We start from the raw sequence: 25,861 nt of genomic DNA, 5'->3' as shown, positions 1-25,861 counted from the left end.
TGGGATCCCTAGGAATCTACGCGTCTAGGTCCCATTCACTTTCAGGTCACAAGTACAAACATACAGTGGGTACAGTATCTCAACATGCAAGTCTAGCCTCGTTTTCACAATAAGCAATTATCAGTTATGGAAACACGGATATCACGAGGCATCAACTAATGAACAACCAAAAACGTACTTGCAATCAACATATTATTATACTAGAGCATTCCACATATAGAAAAGCCTCTAACAAGGAAGGGACAGCTCACCCTACCTGGATATGGAGTGCTCGCCCAAACTTAGCTTCGTTTCCGACTTTCGATACTTCTTCCAATTTCATGTGCACACGCTCGAGTTCTTTAATAGAAATTATACCGATAAGTAATTAATTCATAACTCACTTTAAAACTCACCAAATAACCCATGATCGATAATTATTAAAAAACCATTCCTGAACAATTCACTTAGAATAGTAAGTTCATTCGGGATATGGTGATCATATTTCTTTTGATAATAAAATTCGGGTTAAATAGTTGATGCCATTGCCTAGTATTCCTTTCTTAAGCAACAACCACCCTTACCATTCTCAAATAATCCAAATGAAATGGCATTTGAACCATTTGAGATATGGCGATTATACTTATTTCCTTAATGTACTTCAAGTCAACCAGTTTGACCATTTTTAACTTAACCATTAAATATTAGCAAACAAATAGTAATTACCATTCCCGAATGATCACTTTCTTATGATAACTTTGGGATATGGCAACACTAGAATACTCTGATTTTTAACCTTATTTCATGAACGTTAATCCAATATCCTAATTTAACTCAAACAAATAAAATCCACCATTTTCATTTCCGAACCCCACTCGACATCGGTGATTACTCACTTTCTTTAACATTGTTCACAACATTAACTCATTTTCAAAAATGGTCCTTTCTCATTAATCAATTTCCTTCTATGCCAAACATAGCCATTCACACACACATAGCCTCATTCACACCAACTCATTCACACTCAGCCGAGTACTATAAAGTAAGCAATTATCCAATTCCACTTATTTCTTTCGATTTCAAGCGATACAATACAAGCACAGTAAACAGAAATCCGTTTCCTTCATCATGTCATTACCTTTCTCATAAGTCATAACCTTTCCAAATCCTTTCTTTGGTAGCCTCGGCTTAATGTCCTCGACCCAACAATTCAGGTGTTTTTCTCCACCACAAAACAACCTGCTCAATCAATCAATTTCAATATCCCAACAAAACTGAAATCATAAGTTCAAGGCTAGGATTTCTTACCCTAACTCAACCCTATCGAGACCAGTCTCTATGACATACTGCATCCTGCAGTTCTTCTTGTTTTTTTATCATCCTCCGTAACCCATCAGATGCCACTACCAAAAACTCCTCTTTTTCTTCAGAATCCCATCGTTGCTTCCATGTTCAGGACTCAAGAATGCCAACCAAAGAACTCAAGATTAATAACCCATTCCAATCTGGATTTAAAACTTAATCAATTAACCAAGAGGGATTTTAGCTCGTCTTACAGAAGCAAGGAGAGGTCGTCGGCGGTATTACACGACAGCGTTGGGGTGCTCACGCGCCAGCGGTGGCGCGTGCGGCAGCTCTAGTTGGAATCGGAGGTCAGAACTAGGGGCTTTGAAGGACTGCGAGGTACTGATTCGAACTATGGAGGTGGTTTAGCTCGATTCAAGCTAGAGACCGGAGAATGAAGGCATGCAGAGCTACGAGTTCGGGCGAAACTCGTATGACGTTTCCCGGCGTCGGAGATGGAGGCTACGGTTCAGGTTTTGCTCTTTAGGGCTTTCTGAGTCTGACGGTGGTGTCGGTGTGGCTAGGTGATGGTCGAAAATTGACGAACGAGGAAGGGGCAGTGGTGTTGCGACTGTGGTGGTTGGGTACGGTGGCTGTGGGCGTGTATGTCGAAAGGTGAGGCTCGAGTTTGGTCAGTTTTGGGTGCTGGATCGAGTGGTGGTGGCGGTGAGTGGAGAAAGTGGTCGGAAGTAGCTTTTCCGGCTAGGCATGGTGGCGGAAATTGCGATGGTTGCATGTGGAGGCTACCGGCGGTGCATGCCAGTGGTGAGGCTTGGGCTTAGGTCGGATTTTAATGCTGCGTCGATTGGTGAAAGCGGTGTGGTGAGGTGGTGGCCGGAGCTGGAGTATCTGGTGATGGCAGAGAGCGAAGATGAGAAAGAGAGGTCGGGGAGAGAGAAAGAGGAACGCGGCCGAGAGGGAGAGTGAGGGCTCTAGGGTTTTCTAGTTGCCCCTTTTCTATTTATACCCATGTTTGTGAAACACCCATTTTGCCCTTGCGATGAATTACGGAACTCTCCTAGCTGATTTCCTTCGGGTTTTGGGCTCGTAACTTTCCTTTCTCTCGTCCTTAGTAATTTCTCGACTTCGCCTAGAGTCCAAACTCGATTTCGTTAAAACTAAAAATCCAAAACTTTGTTACCACTTAATTTATCGTCTTCAAAACTTCAACAAACGGTCGCCTCACTAAACTTCGGTAACCTTCTAGGCCCAAATGAAAGAATTTAGGCCCAAACTTAAATCATAAGGCCCAAACTTAAATTATAAAGTCCAATAGGTGGTCGCGACACCAAAACAATTTCCGAAATCGATTTCTTTACTTAAATCACCTTGCGAAAATCTTATTGGCGAAAAATTACCTTCTAAAATTTAAATAAAATTTTCGGGGGCTCACAAGCAGCATCTTCTTGTGCCAAAGAAAATATGTTCTAGACTTGCTGTCAGAAACGGGCATGTTAGATTGCAGGCCAGCTGATACACCAATTGAACAGAATCACTGGTTAGCGGAGTACCCTGACCAAGTCCCGACTGATAGGGCGAGATATCAAAGGTTAGTTGGCAGATTAATTTATTTGGGTCACACTAGACATGATTTGGCGTATGCAGTAAGTGTGGTGAGCCAGTTCATGCATAACCCAAGTGAAGACCATATGGATGCAGTCGTGCGAATCCTGCGATATCTAAAGAGAGCTCCCGGGAAAGGCCTTATTTTCTCAAAACATCACTGCCTAGAGGTGAGTGGTTATACTGATGCTGATTGGGCTGGTAGTATTACTGATAGGAGATCGACCTCGGGTTACTTTACATTTGTTGGAGGGAACCTTGTCACTTGGAAGAGTAAAAAACAAAAGGTGGTGGCAAGGTCAAGTGCTAAAGCCGAGTATAGAGGTATGGCACATGGAGTATGTGAGTTGTTATGGTTACGTAATTTATTGTGTGATTTGGGGTTCAAGCCAAAAAGAGCTATGGAGTTTTTTTGTGATAATAAAGCAGCTATTGAAATTTCACATAACCCAGTGCAGCATGATCGTACGAAGCATGTGGAAGTTGACTGACACTTTATCAAGGAGAAGTTGGATGCAAACCTGATTGCCTTCCCATTCGTACCAACTAAGGAGCAGTTAGCAGATGTTCTGACTAAGGGTGTGTTAGTCAAAGTATTTCATGACTCACTTGACAAGTTGGGCATTCGAGATGTGTATGCTCCAACTTGAGGGGAGTGTTGTGAGTCACAGATATTTTAGGATTACTATTAGGAATAGAATTATACTAATTGTATAGAATCGGGATTGTAATTGTGATTTGATTACTTTCCTTGTTAGTCTAGAATTAGGGTTGTATAAGGTTGTATAAATATGCCTCTGTATATTGAATGAATGTGCGTGAGAATTCATCACTCAAAAGCTTCTTGTTCTCTTAGTTTTAACTAAATACAAGTAAGAGGAGAGGACATATCCTACACCATCCAGAAGTAAAGTACTACTGATTCGTTTGGTCTAGTAAGTAGAATTATTATAACTACAAGAGATCAACATTTGCTAGAGCAACTTAAGGTGACCATACATCTGACTTGAGAAATGAATAAAGAAGAAGCTCTTGAGCATTTTAGTTGGGATGCATTTCAAAATAATTGTCCTGATGCAGAATTTTTGGAACTCTCAAGAAGTGTGGTTACCTGCTGTGGAGGTTTACCACTGGTTCTTGAAGTTTAAGGTCTTTTTCTCTTTGGAAGGAAGGATATAAGATATTGAAAAAGCACATGGAAGAAATTGCAAAAAATTCCTCATGGAAAAATTTAGAATAAGCTCAGAATAAGCTCTGATGCAATTGATGAGAACCATAAGAACTTATTCCTCGATGTATCTTGTTTCTTCATTGGAATGGACAAGAACTATGTCATAAAAATACTAGAGGGCTGTGGTCTTTCTGCAACAATAGATAGCAGTGTCCTCATTCAACGTTGGCTTGTAGTTGGTAGTGAAAAAAACAAACTCACAATGCACAATTTGCTTTGCGACATGGGCAGAGGAGTTGTTCATGAAGAATACCCCGAAGACCCTGAAAAATGTAGTAGTGTGGCGTCAGGAAGATGTACTAGATATATTGACAGAAGAATCTGCAAGTACATCCCACTCAAGACAAGCATATGCATCCCATATCTAATACTAAAGATAAGTTGCAAATTTCATTTACGCAAAAGCATATAGCGCTCCATCACATTTTCAGTACCCCATATCATTATTAGTGTACAAAATCTAGTCGGCATTCATGACTCTTTGACATGAGCATAAATCAGTTTTCACATGCAAACAAGATTTTATTACTTATTGTCTTCTGTTAACAGGGAACTAAAAAAGATTAAAGTGCTTGCTCTAAATCTGCAAAGATATCTAGATCTCAGAAAAAGAGTTTCAGAACAAAAGCATTTACAAAGATGAAGAAACTGAAATTGCTCCAACTCAACTATGTAGAGCTGATTGGAGACTATGACCATCTTTCCAAACATTTGAGATGGCTCTGCTGGCATGGATTCTCTCTAAAGTTCATAGGAAATCATGCATGTTCTTAATCAAGGAAACCTGGTTTCTATGGACCTGTGTTGAGAGTATATACATCCCACATAGGAAAAATGAGACCTTACATATGAGTTTATAAGGGTTTGGGCCACTCCATCCATTGTCAATTGGTTTTGGATGTGAACCCCAGATCACTCAAAAGTTGTCCACGTGTATGAGTTGAAAATTCGCCACACGTGCGGGGGCGTGTTGGTTTTGGATGTGAACCCCAGATTACTTTATCAACCTGCAGTACAGCAATCTCGTACAAGTTTGGGAGCATCCCAGACCAAACTTCTGAACTGTTTCTTTCTTATCTTTTTGGATTTTGATTTTCGTTTTCTATAGGTCTTGTTTATCAGGTGCTTGAGAAGTTGAAGATTCTTGATCTTAGTCATTCACATTGCCCGACACAATCACCAGACTTTTTAAAACTCCCAAATCTTGAGTATTTGATCATGAAAGGCTGTAAGAGTTTGTCAGAGATGCACCAGTCTATTGGAGATGTTAAAAGACTTGCTTTGGTAAACCTTAAGGAAGTTACAAATTTACTCGCCAAATTTGGCGAGTAAATTTGTTAAATGATGAGTTCAAGTTGGAAGGTGATGACTTTGTGGAGGTTGAAGTTGCAATTGGATCTGGTTTGAGAGTGAAGAAAACTGGGGTCAGTCTTGTATGGGATCCCAAACTTATCAATGAAAATACCATTGAGTGTGAGCCTATCCCATACGAATATTTTCCAAGTGATGCTGATAGGTAATCAGGCAGGACCAAGCCATGAGTCATCTGATCAGCACTTTGAGTAATATCATATACAGCAGCAAGCTTTTTGCCGCATAGTTTGTTCTCATCTTTGTTTGTTGTGTTTTTAATTCTTCCCCCAATAGTTTAATTCCGGTATCGAAATGAGTACATATAAGAGAAGAAGCAGTGAAAGAGCTGAAAGGTAAGGTAGAAATTCAAGCCATAATTGAATTAATGCTCAAAACCACAGAAGCTGCAGGGAAACTGATGATCAAGTTATGCAAAGTATTTATATTCCAGTCGGATCCAGAAAATATATATTCCGGATGGATATAGGTGCTGTTTGTTGACTATTTGACTTGGGTAATTTCTGTTTGTTTGCTAGGAAAACTGAATTGAGAAGAGAAGCAAACGCAGTGTTTGGAATTTTGTATTTTGATGTGTTCGGTTTGTAGAAAAGTAGAAAACAAAATGGGAACGTATAACTAATTTCAAGTAAGGTAAATCCATGGCTTGTCTGCATTGGAACTTGGATGAAGGATCTTTGTTCTGTCACTAGCTATGAATGTTAATATTTGATGTAAATGGATGGGGGTGTTTATACCTTACGAATAGTATCTCCTTAATTGTCTTCACAAGTCTCTTTGCCTAATGAAGTTTCTTTACAGTCCCGGTGCCCCCCGTCTATCTATAAACAGTAATACACCAAATCAGGTGCTGCCTTTTGGGAATGTTTAATTTATATTTTGATCCAAAGTCTGTATTTCGATAACAAAAAGTTTTGTTTATTGTACGTAGTATATTTGTAGTGTCATGAACCAAACTACATATAGTATCTACTATTGCAGATTGCCATACTGTCTTTTGCCTTTCTTAAGATATCTTGTTAAAACATTGACGTTTATGTGGTTTGACCACTTCCAACAAGAGGAAGGGAACCCTGCTTTCTGGGAGGTGACCGGATTCCGATTATTGTCTGCACATATCTCGGCTTGATGACCTTTTGCTTCATATGTGGTAAAACCGTCTAAATCTCTATGCTTCTTATATCTAAATGACTAAATCCTAGGCACTTGTTCATGCACACATGTATGGACGCGACTTCTACATTAATAATTACTTGTTTAAATTATATTTTCTATTCCTACTTACCTATAGAGTTTAACTTTTCAATTTATTCACTCTCTTCCTTTTGATAATAGGATACTTGGATTTGAACTGCATATAAGGAACTCCATGGGATAGCTACAGTGTCCAACAAGTCATTTCGTGGAAATAACCAAGCAAAACAGAAGTCTGAAGTTATCCAAGGATAATAGTTCCTGGATATATAGAAACAGAAGGTTCGTGGAAAACAAAAGGTCTGTTAGTGGAAACTAATATGGGGCCATGAACAAGAAGTATGGAAAAGAAAAGAAGTAAAATATAAGAGGAAAGAACAGAAAAAGTTACCGACTTTCCGTTTCCGTGAAAGAAACGCATAGAAAATTGTAGCCACCAACTCTGGATAAAAATTAACTCGGCGTCGACTTGACCTTGACTTTGGTTTTCTTACCGGTTTAGGGCGAGCATATGAGAAGCGAAGCCAATTGTTCCGACTCATTTCTCAAATCTGAACCACTGCATTCCATAGCCCTTTAATTACGTCAATGCAGCCATCGTCATCATCCTCATCGCCGCCGGTGCCGTCGCCATCGGTGCCACCATCCCCATGGGATCCCTTAAAATACCGGACGTCCTACGACGTGTTCTTGAGCTTCAGAGGTGAAGACACACGAAGGACCTTCACGGACCACCTCTACGCGGCACTAGATCGTGCCGGAGTCGTGACGTTTAGGGATGCCGAGGGACTAAGATGGGGAGAAAACATAGCGGAGAAATTAATGCAGATAATCGAAGAGTGTAGGATCTCTCTCATAGTCTTCTCAGACAAGTACGCGGATTCGAGATGGTGTCTCGAGGAGCTGGTGGAGATCATGGAGTGTAGAAGAACACGAAGGCAACTGGCTTTCCCCATATTCTATCATGTTGATCCTTCACATGTCAGAAACCAGACCGGTAGCTTTGCTCATGCGTTTCAGAAATATGAAGGTAAAAATTAAGCGCTTATCTTGCAGAAGCTGAATTTCTTAATCGATTGTCTGCTCAAGGTTTTAATTCGTCTGTATTTTCAGCAAAGATGCTCTCAGAAAAACAAGAAGAAATTAGAGATAAGATAGCCAGGTGGAGAGCTGCTCTCAGAGAAGCGGCGAATTTGGTTGGCTTCGATATTGCTGATAGGTAATACTTTTCTTTCTGTTTTTTTGTTTTTCCTTTTTTTAACTCCAAGCTGTTACCCCTTTTCCTTTTTGGTTGATCATGCGGTATCTTTTCAGTTTGGTCATTTCTTTCTACTGCTTAGTTCTGCTTCTGAATCTAATTGACAGACATGAAGCAGAGTTTATCAATAGCATTGTTGACGAGATATGCAAACAGCTGACCAACACATACTTGAATTTAGCTGTCTACCCAGTTGCAATACATTCTCGTGTTGATGATATTAGTAAGTGTTTAGGTGTTGGATTAGATGATGATGTTCGCATGGTTGGAATTTGGGGTATGGGTGGAATCGGCAAAACAACAGTTGCCAAAGCCATCTATAACAAATTTTATCATGACTTTGACAGTAGATGTTTCCTAGCAGATGTTAGGGAGACTGCAAAGGACTCAAATGGTAAGATTGTTCTGCAAGAAAGATTTCTTTCTGATGTCTTAAAACCAATCAAGATTGTGGTAGGTGATGTTTCCAGAGGGGTCAATGTAATAAAAGAACGACTTGGAAGCAAAAAGGTACTTGTCATTTTTGATGATGTAGATCATGAGGACCAATTGCATGCATTGGCTATAAGCCGTGATTCCTTTGGTCCGGGAAGTAGACTTATTATAACAACAAGAGATCGACATTTGCTAGAGCTACTGCAAGTGGATACAATACATCTAGCTCAAGAAATGAATGAAGAAGAAGCTCTTGAGCTCTTCAGTTGGCATGCCTTTCAAAATATTTCTCCTAATGTAGACTATATCGAACTCTCAAGAAGATTGGTTGCTTACTGTGGAGGTTTACCACTGGCTCTTGAAGTTTTAGGGTCTTTCCTCTTTGGAAGGAGCATAGGAGATTGGAATAGCACACTGAAGAAATTGGAAAAAATTCCTGATGGCAGAATTCAGTCAAGGCTCAGAATAAGCTTTGATGCAATTGATGAGAGCCAGAGGAACATATTCCTCCATATATGTTGTTTCTTCATCGGAATGGACAAGAACTACGTCATACAAATCCTCAACAGCTATGGTTTTCCAGCAGAAATAGAAATCAGTGTCCTGCTCCAACGTTGCCTTGTAACTGTTAGTGAGAAAAACAAGCTCATGATGCATGATTTGCTTCGAGACATGGGCAGAGAAGTTGTTCGTGAAGAATCCCCAAAGCGCCCTGAAAGACGTAGCAGATTGTGGCATCAGGAAGACGTAACAGATGTATTGACAGATGAATCTGTAAGTACTCCCAGCCTAATCTAGACAAGCATAGGCCTCCCATCTCTAATACTAATAATAGTGAAGAAGCAGTGCTTAATTACGCAAAGCCATCCCATCTATTATGTGCTTCATTAATTTCATATTCTAGTGTCCGTAATCCAGTCATTTCGTCGTGGCATTCATGACTTTTCCGCGCACCTGTGGATAAATGATAATTCATTGTCTCACATGCGAATAAATCTTTTTTTTTATTATTAATTTAGTCCCTTCTGTTAACAGGGAACTGAAGAGACTGAAGGACTCACTCTAAATTTGCAAAGATCTGACAGCATGAGTTTCAGTACAGAAGCATTTAGAAACATGAAGAGACTGAAATTGCTCCAACTCAACCATGTAAAACTCACTGGAGACTGCGACAAGTTTCCCAAAAAGCTAAGCTGGCTCTGCTTGCGAGGATTCTCTGCACAGGTCATACGAAATGAGTTTCTTAATGAACCATACCTGGTTTCTCTCGACCTGCGGTACAGCAATCTGGTACAAGTTTGGGAGGATTCCAGGGTATAGTAAGAATCTTTCAAACATCTTCCCTCTGAATTAATACATTACATCACGATCTCCTTTTCTTCTTTTTGGATTTTGATATTTCATTTTCTTTTGGTGTTGTCTAACAGCGGCTTGGGAAATTGGAGATACTTAATCTCAGTCATTCATATTACCTAAGACAATCACCAGACTTTTCACGACTCCCAAATCTACAGTATTTGATCCTTAAAGACTGTGTGAGTTTGCCAAAGATTGACAAGTCCATTGGACTTCTTTCTCAACTTGCCTTGCTAAATCTCAAGGGCTGCACAATGCTCAAGGACCTTCCGGAGGACTTCTATAAGTTGCGTTGTTTTAGGACTCTTGTTCTTTCTGGCTGTTCGAGATTTGAGAATTTGAGCCAGGATATAGGAAATATGATTTCTTTGAAAACTCTTGTTATATGTGGTACTAGCATAAGTGAAGTACCATCCTCCGTAGATTGCCTTCGGAACTTGGACTTTTCATCTCGACAAGGCCTGAGTGGACTAAAACGATGTGACCAGACATCAAGGCCTAGGCTGAGTTTGTGGGGGTTTTTATACGAATTTCGTTTTTGGTTTTTATTTGCTATTTTGGTTGTTTGGTATCTTTGGGAGACGGCACAAAGGGGGGAGGTGAGGGGGGCTTCTTCGGTGGGGGTCAGTGAGGATAATTTGGAAACCCCAAAGACCCCACCAAAGAGTGAGGATGAGGGGGGCGTCTGCGGTAGGGCCAGTGAAGATAATTTGGAGACCTCAAAGACCCCACCGAAGAATGAGGATAATTTAGAGACTCCCGATGAAGAGTGGCTGAGTCTCCGCCGTGAGGATAATTTGGAGACCCCACCGAAGAGTGAGGATAATTTAGAGACCCCAAAGATACTAGTCTCACTCTTCGGGTGGTAGCGGAACAAATTAAATGAAACTTTAAAATTGCCAGATACTAGCCTCAGTCTCCTAGAAAAATTACGCCGTGATATCATACGCCGACTCATCTCACTCTCAAATTTCAGCTCAAACGGTGACTAATCACCACGCCATTCAAATCTCAGTAAGTTCATCAATCATGGTTCTCCTGGTACATTTTGTTTTTCAGATTTTAATTTTTAATTTCTTTTTTGCAGATTAATAAGGTTTTCATTTTGTGCTTTTGATTTGGGAATATAAACCGTAGATAATTTCATTTGTGGGTTTGATTTTCATCTTATAAATAGATGAGTGGGTTCATTCATGTAAAATAGATTTTCAATTTCCAGCGAGCTTTGTAACTTTTTCTAGATTTTCAATTTGATTAGAATTTTTTTAGATTTGGGAATTCTGTGAATATATTCAGCAAAATTTGCTGCACCGAGAGGAAATTGATTCCAGGCAGATCCAATACAAATCATTTTCTTCTTGTTATTCTTCCGGTTTTGTCCGAGTGAGGAGTGAGGGAAAGGGAGCAAGGGTGATAGGAAGTTATAGGTATGAGGGATTGGGAAGAATGCATACCAAGTTTTTCCCAAAACCCCATTTTCCAATGATTTTCCTACTCTTCAGCTCTTTCCCTAACTGTTCCTGTTTAATTAGTTACTTCCATTGTCACGCCCCGAATTTTGAATAATCAATTCAAATCCGAAACATGAATAATAACAAATTACAACTAACATCCTGAATTTTTTTCTCACAAACAACCACACTTCACAACTCTCAAATTTACAATAACCCAAATCCTCAAGTTATTTATTACAGCACTCTCCCACCAAATCAAATTGTAAGGCTCAAATGAGCTTAACTCGCCTCACTATTACAATTGCTGTAAAACTATAACCATTGCTCTAACCGCACGATCACCGTCCTGGTTCTCCTGTCCTGTAGGATTACCCGCTACACAATTTGAATAGTGTACCGGGAGTTGCAACAACACAAAACCCGGTAAGCTTTTTACAGCCAGTATGAGTAAACAAGAAAGAACTGTTGATTTATTAAATTACAATTCAAGTAAAATTCAACAGTATTACGTCTGCAAAGAGACATCAACCCACTCATGGAAAACCACAAGGAATACATTTTCACAATCCTCAAATCACAATACACCACACTGGTCCTGTAAACACCCAACCCACATAACACCACTCTGGTCCATCCCAATAACACGTTAGAGCTCTAACTGCCTCGTTACCTCTGACACCTTGGCCTAGGGTCAAGCAACGGCAAAATACTTCGGTTAACACTATAACCGTCGCGCTTTGGACATCCCCGTCCTCAGCACCATATACTTCGGTTAATAATAAACCGTCGCGCTTTGGACATCCCCGTCCTCAGCACACAACTTCGGTTAATAATAAACCGTCGCACCTTGGACATCCCCGTCCTCAGTACACAAACACTCCGGTTATCCTTAACCGTCGAACTTCGGACACCTCATCCTCAGAACCCTACATTCTCTAACTCTATACATCCTCCAATGTAAATCATGAATATTAACAAGAACTCATCAATCATGTTCATCACATATAAATATGGTAAGTCACATGTCAATTCATAATAATTTAATCATCTCAATTTCACACTCTTCAATGTCACACCATTCACATATAATCACGTAAATATATATATACGTAATTATCCGCTCAGGGATAATCACTAATACCAACTATAGTTCACATGCAATAAAACCGAGAAATTCATTTGTATAGTAAAAATCATTTTACTTACCCATGGACCGTAGTTGATCAAGTCCATATGATTTTAAAACAAATATTTATTTCATAAATATTTTCACGCAATTACGACAAAATAAGGTAATTAAATTTATTCGGTTCGTAATATGAACCACGTGAGGTTTACTCACCTCTAATCCCGCTGCGTCTTCTTAACAGCTCAAAATACGATTCACAATCATCCGCCAACTCAAACCGTCAAACACCTAATCAAACATGACCTTAACTTAGCCAATAACTCAAAAACATAATCAAACGAAAATCCAACGGTCGGATTGAAATTAAATGATGATCCAACGGTCGGATCCTCACGGATCGCCTTCCTAATCACTGTTTTGCATTTATACGAAGATCCAACGGTCGGATCTTCGCCCATGACCACACAAAGCCACTGGGACAGTCATAAGATCATCATAACAAAACTACAAGTCCATCTGACGGTCCTAACTTCACATATCACGAATCAAACGATCGAAATCGATCGAAACGTAAAAATTCATAACTTAATCATATGATATCCAAAAATTGCGTATAATATATCAAAATGATCGTATTGAAATATAGAATCTGAAAATGTACAGAAACCATATTTTTGATCCCCGGAGGTGGCCGGAAAGGGCCGCCGGAGTTAGTGGCAGAGCCGCCGCCGACCACCACCAATGGTGTCGGGGCCGGGCTGCTCTTCTTCCTCTCATCATGCTTAACAACTTTCATAACTAGCACGAAGTCTGAAAATGACCGGAAGGGGTCGAAAATTACCTTGAACAGTATGAAGGTGGCCGGAATTTTCCAGAAACCGGCGAGAAACTGCAGAAAACGGCGAGCTCCAATTCGACGTAAAAACGTCAATTTAAGGCTTCGATTCCTTCTGAAGAGTTGTTAAGAAACTCAAGAAGAACTCACTGGTTCAAGAATCACAGAAAAATATGGTCTGTAGGTCGAGATATACCGATCGAAAGCTTCGGTGGTCGGAAAAATTCCAGAATTTTGCAGAATCCGGCAAGGCTTGATTTCGACGTCAAAACTTCAATTTCAGGCTTCGATTCCTTCTAGAGAGTTGTTAAGAAACTCAAGACGGACTCATTGGTTCAAGAATCACAGAAAAATATGGTCTGTAGCTCGAGATATATTGATCGAAAGCTTCGGTGGTCGGAAAAATTCCAGAATCCGGCAGGTGCTCCGATCCACGTAAAAACTTCCACAAATCGCTTCGATTCCTTCTGGAGATTTGTTCAGAAACTCAAGGTGAGTTTACCAGTTCAAGAATCACTCGAAACGAAGCTCCACAGCTTGAGATATCTGGATCGAAAGTTCCGTTCGATCTAGCTCGGGGTTGACTTCAGCAGCTGCTACGAGCCGCGCCGCCGTGCAAGGGTGCTTCTGGGAGTTTCAGAAGGTTGAGACGAACCTGAGGATGGAGTTTGGCAAGGATTGGTGGCTTGTAGCTCGAGTTATCAAGCTCGGGACCAAATCGGGTTAAACCGGCCTCGTGCTCCACCGCCGTGTACGGCTCACGAGACGGCCAAAAGATACCACCGGCAGCTGCGCAAGGAAGAGGTGAAGGCGTAGGACGTGGTCCGGTGTCGTTTGGTGGTCTGTGGTGCTAGAGAGAGATTGGAGAAACCGTGCTCTGTTTGTTGCTGGGTTCGGCCGACAGAGAGAGTGAGAGTGTGAGTGAGAGAGAGGGAGAGTGTGAGTGTCGGTCGATCACAATCAACTCAATCAGTAACCCTACTAATTAAGCATAATCATTAAAGGTAAAGCATCAAAATTATGAAAGTAAAAGCAATGTTGTTTTGCTTTGATTAAAAGAAATGGGTTATTACAATCTACCCTCCTTAAAGGAATTTCGTCCCGAAATTCAAGTACCCAATTCCACAAAGAGCTGTGGATACTTTACTCTCATGTCAGACTCTAACTCTCATGATGCATTACCCTCGTCATGATGACTCCACAGCACCTTCACAAGATTAACCTCCTTCCTACAAAGCTTCTTCGTACCCCTATCTAAGATACGAACAGTTCTAACCACAAAGGTCATATCCTAATGGTAACTAAATCAATTCATCACTTCACAAATCACCACAAGTTCTCCATAACAAGAAATCACAGGCTAGAGTTTAACTACCAACATTAGCCAAATCTCAAGCACACAAATCAATGTGCAAAAACATTGCTTCCCTAAATCAAGAATTTATAAAATCCAAACACTTCCACAACGTCTTCTTATTCATTATGGGCCACCTGGGCCTTCTTGTGGGCTCTGGGAGGGTCCACTAATCCGCGTTACTCCCAGTAATGATGGCTTGGGCTTGCCCAATCCTTGGGCTAAGCATTTGAACCGGCCATTTGGGCCGAAGGAACCGAACCATCCACATTTCGAACCGGCCCGAAACAATTTGGGTTTAACATTTGGGCCTACCATTCGGCCGAACAATTGGGCTTACTATTTGGGCCTACCAATCGGCCCACCAACTTTCAGCTCGACTACGGTATGAAATTGTACATACCGTATATATGTATGCATACCGTACATACCGTATATACGTATGTATACCGTACATACCGTATATACGTATGTATACCGTACATACCGTATATGCGTCCGTATATCACGCATATACGGGATCCAAAAATATTTGTAGGAGGTAAGGTTCGAACTCCAGACCCCCTAAACCAATGCTTCTCTCCCAACCACTGAAGCAAGAGCTGCTTTCATTAATAGAAGCACACGCGTTATATTTATTATGTCCTAAGCGAACATAAATAAAATATATCAGGAGGCAAGTCTCGAACTCCCGACCCTTTAAACCAATGCCTCGCTCCCAACCACTGGAGCACAAGTTGTGCTTAATAAAATGTGTACAAATTTTATACTTATTATGTCATAAACGAACATAATAAAAATAAACGAGAGGCGAGGTTCGAACCTCAGACCTCTTGTACACGAACTTTACACTCAACCACTCGAGCACGGCTGCTCACGTTATTATCCATACCAATCCTTTTATTTAAACCAACTGTTTCAACTGTTTCAACAATTCGGCCCAAAACATCCAAGACTGTTTCAGAAACTCGGCCCATCATGTCCAAAACTGTTTCTGAAACTCGGCCCATCAGGCCTCCACCCACAGCTACAGTGATGCCTTGATCCGAGACAGGCCCAAATACGGCCCACTTGTGTCACGGCTTATCCCTTCCGTGATTTACGGCAGTCAAATCTGCTTTCGGCTACAGCTGTCTGCCACAGCGCCTCGAGGTTCGGCCTGTCCCCTTACACGCTCTCCACGCGCCAACAACTTTTCCGGGTTTTCGGATGACTTTAATCCAACGCGTAGATTGAATCTCAGAGATCGTCCATCCAACGGTGGAGATCTGCTCACCTCGTTCTATAAATAGGTGCATCCTGAAGAAAAACTGTTCACACCAAAGAAAAGAAATTTTCCCCAGCCATTCTCTCTCAAACTCTGCAGCCTTCCTCTCGAAACTCAAATCCTTTCTTCATCAATTTCAATCCTTCTCTTCTGATCTTCTCTCCCATTTGAAGATTCGATTTCATCTTTCCTCTGAGAATCTCAGATCTCCAATCACCAGTTCAACAACTCCAATCCTTCTAACAAAATCTCCCTCAAACACTAAACCATGTATTCCTCGATATTCACATCCTCTCACCTCATGACCCAAGAGCCACGAACTCTGCAACTAATGGAGCTCCAAACCCCGCAACAAATGGAACCACAACAACAGCAACCAACAGAGGAGGGAGGAAACACCCAAGCAGCTGGAAGTACGTAGTGCCAACATGGATTTCTGGCGAAGCCGTACCAGATGGATTCCTACTCCAGAACAAATAAGAATCCTCAAGGATCTTTACTACGTCAAGGGATTTAAGTGCCCATCTACAGAGCACATTCACGAGATCTGCCTCCAGCTGAACCAGTATGGACATGTTGAGGGTAAGAACATTTACTTTTGGTTCCAGAACGTCAGGGCTCGAGAGAAGCAAATGAATAGGTGTAATCAGGCTGCTCCAGTGCCCATGGAAACTAGTTCTCTTGGTACTGGTGGATCCATCGATCTCAATTTTGGGTCCACTGGTTCTACTGGTGCTGGTGGATCCATCGACATCAATTTTGGGCCAGCTGGTGGATCCATTGACATCAATTTTGGGTCCACTAGTTCTACTGATGATGGTAGATCCATTGATCTCAACTTTGGTTCCACCTATTCTACTGGTAATGAAGGATTTCTTGATTTAAATTTTGTTTCATATTCTTCCTCACACTTCAACACTAATACCAGTACAACTCTTTTGGCACAACAGGAGGACAAACATCCCTGCAACAACGAGGAGGAGATCACCAGGAGGTTCAAACTCTTCCTCTGTTCCCCGTGCACGGCGAGGACGTCTTTGGTAACCTGAAGGCTACTTCCGAGGAAGGTAGCGCTTTTGGTTACTATTCTGGTGGCTCAGGCGGTTACCACAGTGGCTCAAACGTTTCTCTTGAGCTCAGCCTCAATCCATCCGGAGCTGCTGACTAGGCTTAGTATAGCATAGTCCTCGTTTTCCTCTTTTTTTTTTGTAATGTAAAATCAATAAGATGGTGTGCATGTTTTCTTTTCTTTTTGTTTAACCAACAACAACACCAAGGATCGAACCTTGGTCACCCAATACTCTTTTCAAAACCATCGAGAACTCTGCTGCACACATCTTTCAAAATGATTTATCACAAACAATCATTCAAAACCTAGCAATCAATTAAGTCACACAGAGGTCAAGCTAGTATCCTCTGAGTCAAACCAAACACAATAATTTCGTCGCTAGAATTAGGGATTAATAAAGCTAAACACTTCCTGAGTTAGCTAGGAAAAACCCACATCTTTAGAGTTACACTTACAACTCTAAAAAAAATCTCGATCATTCCATCTATCAATTGCTTCAACAAGCAATATGTACCATCTTAGCATCCAGTAATCGATACTGGTACAACACTCAGTATCTCACCCACGAATCACCTCACTGCTCATTTGGTGGTAAGTCAACATCTAGTGGTCAAAATTCTGTGATTATAGCACTTCACACTAACCACGTCATAATCCATAATCTGTCCTCACAACAGTATCTGGCCTCATAAATTAGTTATACAACCCTAGCACTCCTAGAGTTGAAAACAACGTTATTACCTAAGCTCATACATCAACACAATGTCTCTTCACAGTCAATCCTATCACGAGGTCATATCAATCTTTCCATAAGTCAACCATACACAAAATCCATCACATCAACTACAGGTAGACTAGGCAACTCAACCTCTAATGCCTCCACCTCATCCTCAACTGTCTCCATAGAAGGATCCTGTCCCTACATCAGACTCGACCTCTACCTCACCGACTCATCAGAGTTAAATCCAGAGGTTCCTATTCCTCGAAGATCACAACTCGCGGAAACTAAACTTATTCTAATACGAACTTAGTAGACAACTCTACCGTCCTACGGACTTACACGTTGTCTAGACCCCATACTAAGACATACCCAATGATTATACCAGTACCGAAGAGTATATGATGGGGATCCGCTGCAGACGGGCCATCACTCGGGAGGTACTGATTATCACCAAATATGTACCTTACGCTCTGATACCAAACTGTCACGCCCCGAATTTTGAATAATCAATTCAAATCCGAAACATGAATAATAACAAATTACAACTAACATCCTGAATTTTTTTCTCACAAACAACCACACTTCACAACTCTCAAATTTACAATAACCCAAATCCTCAAGTTATTTATTACAGCACTCTCCCACCAAATCAAATTGTAAGGCTCAAATGAGCTTAACTCGCCTCACTATTACAATTGCTGTAAAACTATAACCATTGCTCTAACCGCACGATCACCGTCCTGGTTCTCCTGTCCTGTAGGATTACCCGCTACACAATTTGAATAGTGTACCGGGAGTTGCAACAACACAAAACCCGGTAAGCTTTTTACAGCCAGTATGAGTAAACAAGAAAGAACTGTTGATTTATTAAATTACAATTCAAGTAAAATTCAACAGTATTACGTCTGCAAAGAGACATCAACCCACTCATGGAAAACCACAAGGAATACATTTTCACAATCCTCAAATCACAATACACCACACTGGTCCTGTAAACACCCAACCCACATAACACCACTCTGGTCCATCCCAATAACACGTTAGAGCTCTAACTGCCTCGTTACCTCTGACACCTTGGCCTAGGGTCAAGCAACGGCAAAATACTTCGGTTAACACTATAACCGTCGCGCTTTGGACATCCCCGTCCTCAGCACCATATACTTCGGTTAATAATAAACCGTCGCGCTTTGGACATCCCCGTCCTCAGCACACAACTTCGGTTAATAATAAACCGTCGCACCTTGGACATCCCCGTCCTCAGTACACAAACACTCCGGTTATCCTTAACCGTCGAACTTCGGACACCTCATCCTCAGAACCCTACATTCTCTAACTCTATACATCCTCCAATGTAAATCATGAATATTAACAAGAACTCATCAATCATGTTCATCACATATAAATATGGTAAGTCACATGTCAATTCATAATAATTTAATCATCTCAATTTCACACTCTTCAATGTCACACCATTCACATATAATCACGTAAATATATATATACGTAATTATCCGCTCAGGGATAATCACTAATACCAACTATAGTTCACATGCAATAAAACCGAGAAATTCATTTGTATAGTAAAAATCATTTTACTTACCCATGGACCGTAGTTGATCAAGTCCATATGATTTTAAAACAAATATTTATTTCATAAATATTTTCACGCAATTACGACAAAATAAGGTAATTAAATTTATTCGGTTCGTAATATGAACCACGTGAGGTTTACTCACCTCTAATCCCGCTGCGTCTTCTTAACAGCTCAAAATACGATTCACAATCATCCGCCAACTCAAACCGTCAAACACCTAATCAAACATGACCTTAACTTAGCCAATAACTCAAAAACATAATCAAACGAAAATCCAACGGTCGGATTGAAATTAAATGATGATCCAACGGTCGGATCCTCACGGATCGCCTTCCTAATCACTGTTTTGCATTTATACGAAGATCCAACGGTCGGATCTTCGCCCATGACCACACAAAGCCACTGGGACAGTCATAAGATCATCATAACAAAACTACAAGTCCATCTGACGGTCCTAACTTCACATATCACGAATCAAACGATCGAAATCGATCGAAACGTAAAAATTCATAACTTAATCATATGATATCCAAAAATTGCGTATAATATATCAAAATGATCGTATTGAAATATAGAATCTGAAAATGTACAGAAACCATATTTTTGATCCCCGGAGGTGGCCGGAAAGGGCCGCCGGAGTTAGTGGCAGAGCCGCCGCCGACCACCACCAATGGTGTCGGGGCCGGGCTGCTCTTCTTCCTCTCATCATGCTTAACAACTTTCATAACTAGCACGAAGTCTGAAAATGACCGGAAGGGGTCGAAAATTACCTTGAACAGTATGAAGGTGGCCGGAATTTTCCAGAAACCGGCGAGAAACTGCAGAAAACGGCGAGCTCCAATTCGACGTAAAAACGTCAATTTAAGGCTTCGATTCCTTCTGAAGAGTTGTTAAGAAACTCAAGAAGAACTCACTGGTTCAAGAATCACAGAAAAATATGGTCTGTAGGTCGAGATATACCGATCGAAAGCTTCGGTGGTCGGAAAAATTCCAGAATTTTGCAGAATCCGGCAAGGCTTGATTTCGACGTCAAAACTTCAATTTCAGGCTTCGATTCCTTCTAGAGAGTTGTTAAGAAACTCAAGACGGACTCATTGGTTCAAGAATCACAGAAAAATATGGTCTGTAGCTCGAGATATATTGATCGAAAGCTTCGGTGGTCGGAAAAATTCCAGAATCCGGCAGGTGCTCCGATCCACGTAAAAACTTCCACAAATCGCTTCGATTCCTTCTGGAGATTTGTTCAGAAACTCAAGGTGAGTTTACCAGTTCAAGAATCACTCGAAACGAAGCTCCACAGCTTGAGATATCTGGATCGAAAGTTCCGTTCGATCTAGCTCGGGGTTGACTTCAGCAGCTGCTACGAGCCGCGCCGCCGTGCAAGGGTGCTTCTGGGAGTTTCAGAAGGTTGAGACGAACCTGAGGATGGAGTTTGGCAAGGATTGGTGGCTTGTAGCTCGAGTTATCAAGCTCGGGACCAAATCGGGTTAAACCGGCCTCGTGCTCCACCGCCGTGTACGGCTCACGAGACGGCCAAAAGATACCACCGGCAGCTGCGCAAGGAAGAGGTGAAGGCGTAGGACGTGGTCCGGTGTCGTTTGGTGGTCTGTGGTGCTAGAGAGAGATTGGAGAAACCGTGCTCTGTTTGTTGCTGGGTTCGGCCGACAGAGAGAGTGAGAGTGTGAGTGAGAGAGAGGGAGAGTGTGAGTGTCGGTCGATCACAATCAACTCAATCAGTAACCCTACTAATTAAGCATAATCATTAAAGGTAAAGCATCAAAATTATGAAAGTAAAAGCAATGTTGTTTTGCTTTGATTAAAAGAAATGGGTTATTACATCCATGATCATTTTCAATTAAGCTCTTGTTTGTTGATCTTATCATTCTTATGTGTTGTTTTGCCTATTAGGAGCATCACCTTTTTCAAGTTTTTGAAAGAGTAATACAGTTTTGACTACAGTCTGAACCAGTTATTAGTTGAGAATTAGCCTCTGTTTATATCACCTCCCTATCAAAACCATTGTTATACCGATATAAGAACAACCAGTATTGTATACTTGTATATAACTATAAGTGTGTTTTTAATGCAGGTTCAATTATGAAATAGAAATTGAGGCATAGATCTGGGGAGTATTAGTTCTGGAATAAGTGTGTCTTATAGAGTATTAGTTTTGTAATAATTAGATAATAACAGGCTGTATGTTGACACATTAAGCTTTGATTTGAGATCTGTACTCTGTTTAGATTTGATTGTGTCGTAAAATAAATGCAACATAAATCATAAAATAGATGCTAGGCTTCTTGATTTCCTTCACGCTTTACTGCTTTCTTTCACCCAAATTGATTTCTACGCTTCTTTCATTCTCGTATTATTAATCGAATTGCTAGCTTCTTATCACTTGTTCGGTCTTTGTTTGGTACCAATTTGGTTGTTCATGACCTAGTTGCTCTTTGAGCATTGTGCAATAATGCTTTGATCAGCTGTGAAAGTATATAAGTTGCTACCTTTCTACATTCTTTATTGTTCTTATTTTCTACGAGTAGAAATATTGATATTGTTGCGGCAGTAAGTGTTGAGAAGTTATGTCCTTTTGTTTTGGGGGGTTAAATATAGTAGAAATCTTGATCCTTTTTCTGTGGGGTGTTGTTTTGAGGTACTTTATGTGTATCTTCTATTTACATTGACTTTGAGGTGAACATTTGTTAAAGTATCCGATTCCCTGTACAATTTAGATGAGTCTGGCCGAGTCTCCAGTACACTATTCTAGCAGTGATGACTTTGCTGGGTTGCTTGAAAGAGAACTAGAGTCCGGTTCTTTGGAGTCATCACCAGAGGACGAAGATGAAGAAGATAAAGAAGCTGATGCTGATGCTGATGATGATGGCAGTGATGTTGAAAGTGAGAGCAGGTGTGGAGATTTTCTTTGTTTCGTGTTTAATGCAGTAGGAGTTTCAATTAGATACTACAATTTGTGTAAAACTATAAGTCAAAGTTCTATTTGAAGCGGTTTAGATATGATTTGTGACTTGCATTACAGGATAAAAAGGCGCAAGTGAGATAATTTGGAAAGCGTAGAGGAAACTAATGGGTCGATTTCACAAGGACGTCCAGAACAAAAGTAAGGTAACATATTGATATCTCTTGGATTCTGTTGTGTTTTGTTTTATAACCCCAAACACTGGAAGAGGACTTCATGATAATGTACAAAGTGTTCTGAACTGTCTTAGATGACGCATACCTAAGACCAACTTAGTTGGTGAGGGAGCTTTTGTTCAAAGACTTACTACAGTGCTCCTATTCTCTCATTTTTGTTATGTTTATCTACCTATTGGTCTATTTTCCTGTCTATTAAAAATTGGTGAAAGCTGAAAAGTTAAGTGCAGTTATTGTTGGCTGTGTGTGTGTGTAGATGTATAACAGATGTTCGAATATGAATTAAGTTGGATTAAATTATGTTTAGTCCCTGTACTTTGTCTCTCTCATCGTTTTAGTCCCTGACATTCTAATTTAATTTAAAAACTCCCTGACCTCACAATTTCCCTCCAATAGGTCTCTTCCGCGTCAAATTAAGAGTTGGCCTTAGGTGAAATGTCCAATATACCCCTTTGTTATTTCTTTTTCTTTTTTCCTTTTTAATTTCTTTTTTTCCTTTTTTTTCTTTTTCCTTTTTAATTTCTTTTTTTCCTTTTTTTCTTTTTTCTTTTTCCTTTTTAATTTCTTTTTTTCCTTTTTTTCTTTTTTCTTTTTCCTTTTTAATTTCTTTTCTCCTTTTTTATTTTTCATTTTTCCTTTTTAATTTCTTTTTTTTCCTTTTTTTCTTTTTCTTTTTCCTTTTTAATGACCATCGTATCCTGCTGCATCGGTAGCGCCACGTCGGCGAACCAATCCAGATCGACCGAAACCCCAATTCTTGTTCTCCACGCCGGCGGCCCTTTTTCTTTTCTTTTTTCTTTTTCCTTTTTAATTTCTTTTTTCCTTTTTCTTTTTTTATTTTTCTTTTTTCCTTTTTCCTTTTTAATGACCATCGTATCCTGCTGCATCGGTAGCGCCACGACAGCGAACTAATCCAGATCGACCCGAAACTCCAATTATTGTTCTCCACGTCGGTGGCCATTTTTCTTTTCCATTACTATTCTTCTTCTTCACTTCTGGTTTTGGTCAACTTGGCCATCAAAAACCATCATTTCAACCAGACCCAAAATCCAAATCACCATTTTGAGCAAGACCCAAAAACCTCAATGTCTGAAAAAATGGTAGTTTTCAGTGAAAAGTTTCCAAATTGAGGCTTGATGTGGAGAGAGAGTGAGATTTGAGTGGGAGAGAGAGAAGTAGGCTGTGAAAACAAGAGGGGAGTGGTTTAGCGGCGAATTTCCGAGCTGATTGGGATCTGCTTGTGTTTGGGAGATGGCGTCGGCGACGATGGAGGCGAGGGCGGATCCCAACAGAGGGAGATGGCTTCAGAGAAGGTGAAGAAGTGATCGATCAGCTCCTAGCCTCTTGCTTTTGCTCGATGTCCATCTCTGCACCGCCAAGCTAGGTCTTTGCTGGGTTTGGTTTCAATTTGGGGAGAGAAACAGATGGGTTGTGGAGTTTGATCGGAATGAGATTGGTGGGTTGAGGAAGGAGAAAGTAGGCAAAACGAAAAGAAATTAAAAAGGAACAAGAAAAAAAGAAGAAAAAGTAAAAAATAAATTAAAAAGAAAAAAAAGGAAAAAAAAAATTAAAAATGAACAAGAAAAAAAGAAGAAAAAGCAAAAAAGAAATTAAAAAGAAAAAAGAAAAAAAGGAAAAAAAGAAATTAAAAAGGAAAAAGAAAAAAAAGGAGAAAAAGAAATTAAAAAGGAAAAAGAAATAACAGAGGGGTATATTGGACATTTCACATACGGTCAACTCCTAATTTGACGCGGGAGGGACCAATCAGACGGAAATTTTGACGTTAGGGACTTTTCAGATTAATTGAGAATGTCAGGGACTGAAACGAAAAAAGGGTCATAGTACAGGGACTAAACATAATTTAATCCAATTAAGTTTATTGGTTGTTTGTGTGAAGACTTGATGAACTTCTTTGCTGTTGGCCTTGTTTGTTTTGATGAAAAACGTTGTTTGGTAGATTTTTGAAATTTACACTTTAGAACATTTTTTTTTCACTATGCTTCAGTTATGATGATGAAAAAGTTTTATGGTATTTCATAACAATGCCAGAAAAAAAAACTAAGGAAATGCTTATTTTCTGGCAAAAGTGTTCCGGAGGAAATGTCTTTCCTGTTTAAGAAAACATAAAAGTTTTTTCAGTTGGGAAACTTTTCCACTAGTAATTTTATTTTTCTCTCTAAGAGACAAGCAGATTATTTGGGAAAAGTGAATGTACCATGTATTCAGGTATTAGTGTGCGATTCAACCCCCACAAAAATGAGTGTGTTTGCTTGTGTGTGTGTGGCTGAGAAAGCTAGAGAGTACATGTCTAATAACCATCAAGTTTCGATTGCTTTGAACACAGGATATTATAACTAATAAACATCCAAGTTTTAAATTGCTTTGAACACAGGATATTATTCAAATACGATTTTTTCTCAACCTCAAAGACTATAGTTACTCTTGTCCTATTTTTGAACTTTTCTTGCAATTATGTGCAGAAGCATCTGCAACGGAGGATATGTGTGCACATCCTGGGTCATTTGGAGATATGTGTTTTCTTTGTGGCCAGAGGTTGATTGAGCAGTCTGGTGTGACATTTGGGTACATACACAAGGTACTGCCCTGGATGACCGGTTGAAATTTGAAATGTTTGAGTGCTTTGGTTTACTGGAAGTATACATGCATATGGTTTTCCATAATTTAGTTTGTACAGCACTATTCTTTGACATTAGCTGTCACCTGTAATTCATGATTTACTGAAGCCCTCATGCAAAAAATAAACTTACTGTTTGGAAACAATCATAACCACTGCGTGCATTCATTATTTGTCCCAGTCAGGTCTGACTTGTTAAGTTGTTATTTGTTTACTAATCGCCTGATGGAATTATAAACTTACTATAGAAAGATACCTATCCAGTCCATGTATCCATTTCCATATATTGTAGCTTTATTTTGCATTATTAGATATTGGATGTGATCCAGTGTGTGAAACATTTTCTTGTGCAGGGATTGAGGCTTAATAATGATGAAATCGACCGGTTACGCAACACAGACATTAAGAAATCGCTAAATAATAAGAAACTTTATTTGGTACTGGATCTTGATCATACACTGCTAAATTCCACCCAGCTGAATCATATGACGGCAGAAGAAAAAAATTTGATGAGCCCACCAGATTCGCTGCCAGGTATTTATGTAGTCTTTTGAAGTCTGTCTTCTTGTGTAGCATCTTTAGTGCTTCATTTTTACACATTTCTTGGTTGCTTAGGTGCATGCTTGTATATTTACCCTAATGGATATTGACTTGAATCTTTTGATTTTGCTCACAGTATGGTACTTTCATATGTGTTGAAAGGCAGCCTCTTCAGACTAGACTTTATGTGTACGATGACCAAGTTAAGGCCCTTCGTTAGGACATCTTTGAAGGAAGCCAATGAAATGTCTGAAATGTATGCGTATGCTATGGGTGATCGAGCCTATGCATTGGAAATTGCTTGGTGCTAAAAAAGATTACTTTGGCGATATAGTGATATCACGCGAGGATGGCACCCAAAAACATCAAAAGGGTCTAG

General features: G+C 40.1%; 3 protein-coding genes across 3 annotated transcripts in view; all 3 read left to right on the top strand.

Moving 5' to 3' along the window:
* LOC133744100 (RNA polymerase II C-terminal domain phosphatase-like 4) overlaps positions 1-25,859 on the top strand; it is a 40,642-nt gene extending 14,783 nt beyond the window's left edge. The window contains exons 4-6 of the mRNA XM_062172232.1: positions 24,788-24,903; positions 25,296-25,476; positions 25,619-25,859. Of these exons, the coding sequence (XP_062028216.1) occupies positions 24,788-24,903; positions 25,296-25,476; positions 25,619-25,641 (320 nt within the window). The 3' untranslated portion in view covers positions 25,642-25,859. The remainder of the gene's footprint in view (positions 1-24,787; positions 24,904-25,295; positions 25,477-25,618) is intronic.
* LOC133742530 (disease resistance protein RUN1-like) lies at positions 7,271-9,794 on the top strand. Its single transcript, XM_062170224.1, has 4 exons — positions 7,271-7,712; positions 7,796-7,901; positions 8,048-9,149; positions 9,411-9,794. The coding sequence occupies exons 1-4, from the start codon at positions 7,271-7,273 to the stop codon at positions 9,693-9,695; spliced, it is 1,935 nt and encodes a 644-aa protein (XP_062026208.1). The 3' UTR covers positions 9,696-9,794.
* On the top strand, positions 9,795-11,060 carry LOC133706797 (uncharacterized). Its single transcript, XM_062132347.1, has one exon. It carries the CDS (start codon positions 9,986-9,988, stop codon positions 10,598-10,600), a length of 615 nt encoding a protein of 204 aa, XP_061988331.1. The 5' UTR covers positions 9,795-9,985; the 3' UTR covers positions 10,601-11,060.
* Positions 25,860-25,861: the final 2 nt, after the last annotated feature.

The sequence above is a fragment of the Rosa rugosa genome, chromosome 4 (assembly GCF_958449725.1).
Source record: "Rosa rugosa chromosome 4, drRosRugo1.1, whole genome shotgun sequence".
Classification (NCBI taxonomy): Eukaryota; Viridiplantae; Streptophyta; class Magnoliopsida; order Rosales; family Rosaceae; genus Rosa; species Rosa rugosa.
Note: the sequence above shows the minus strand (reverse complement) of the source record. Positions and strands in the feature narration are given on the sequence as shown.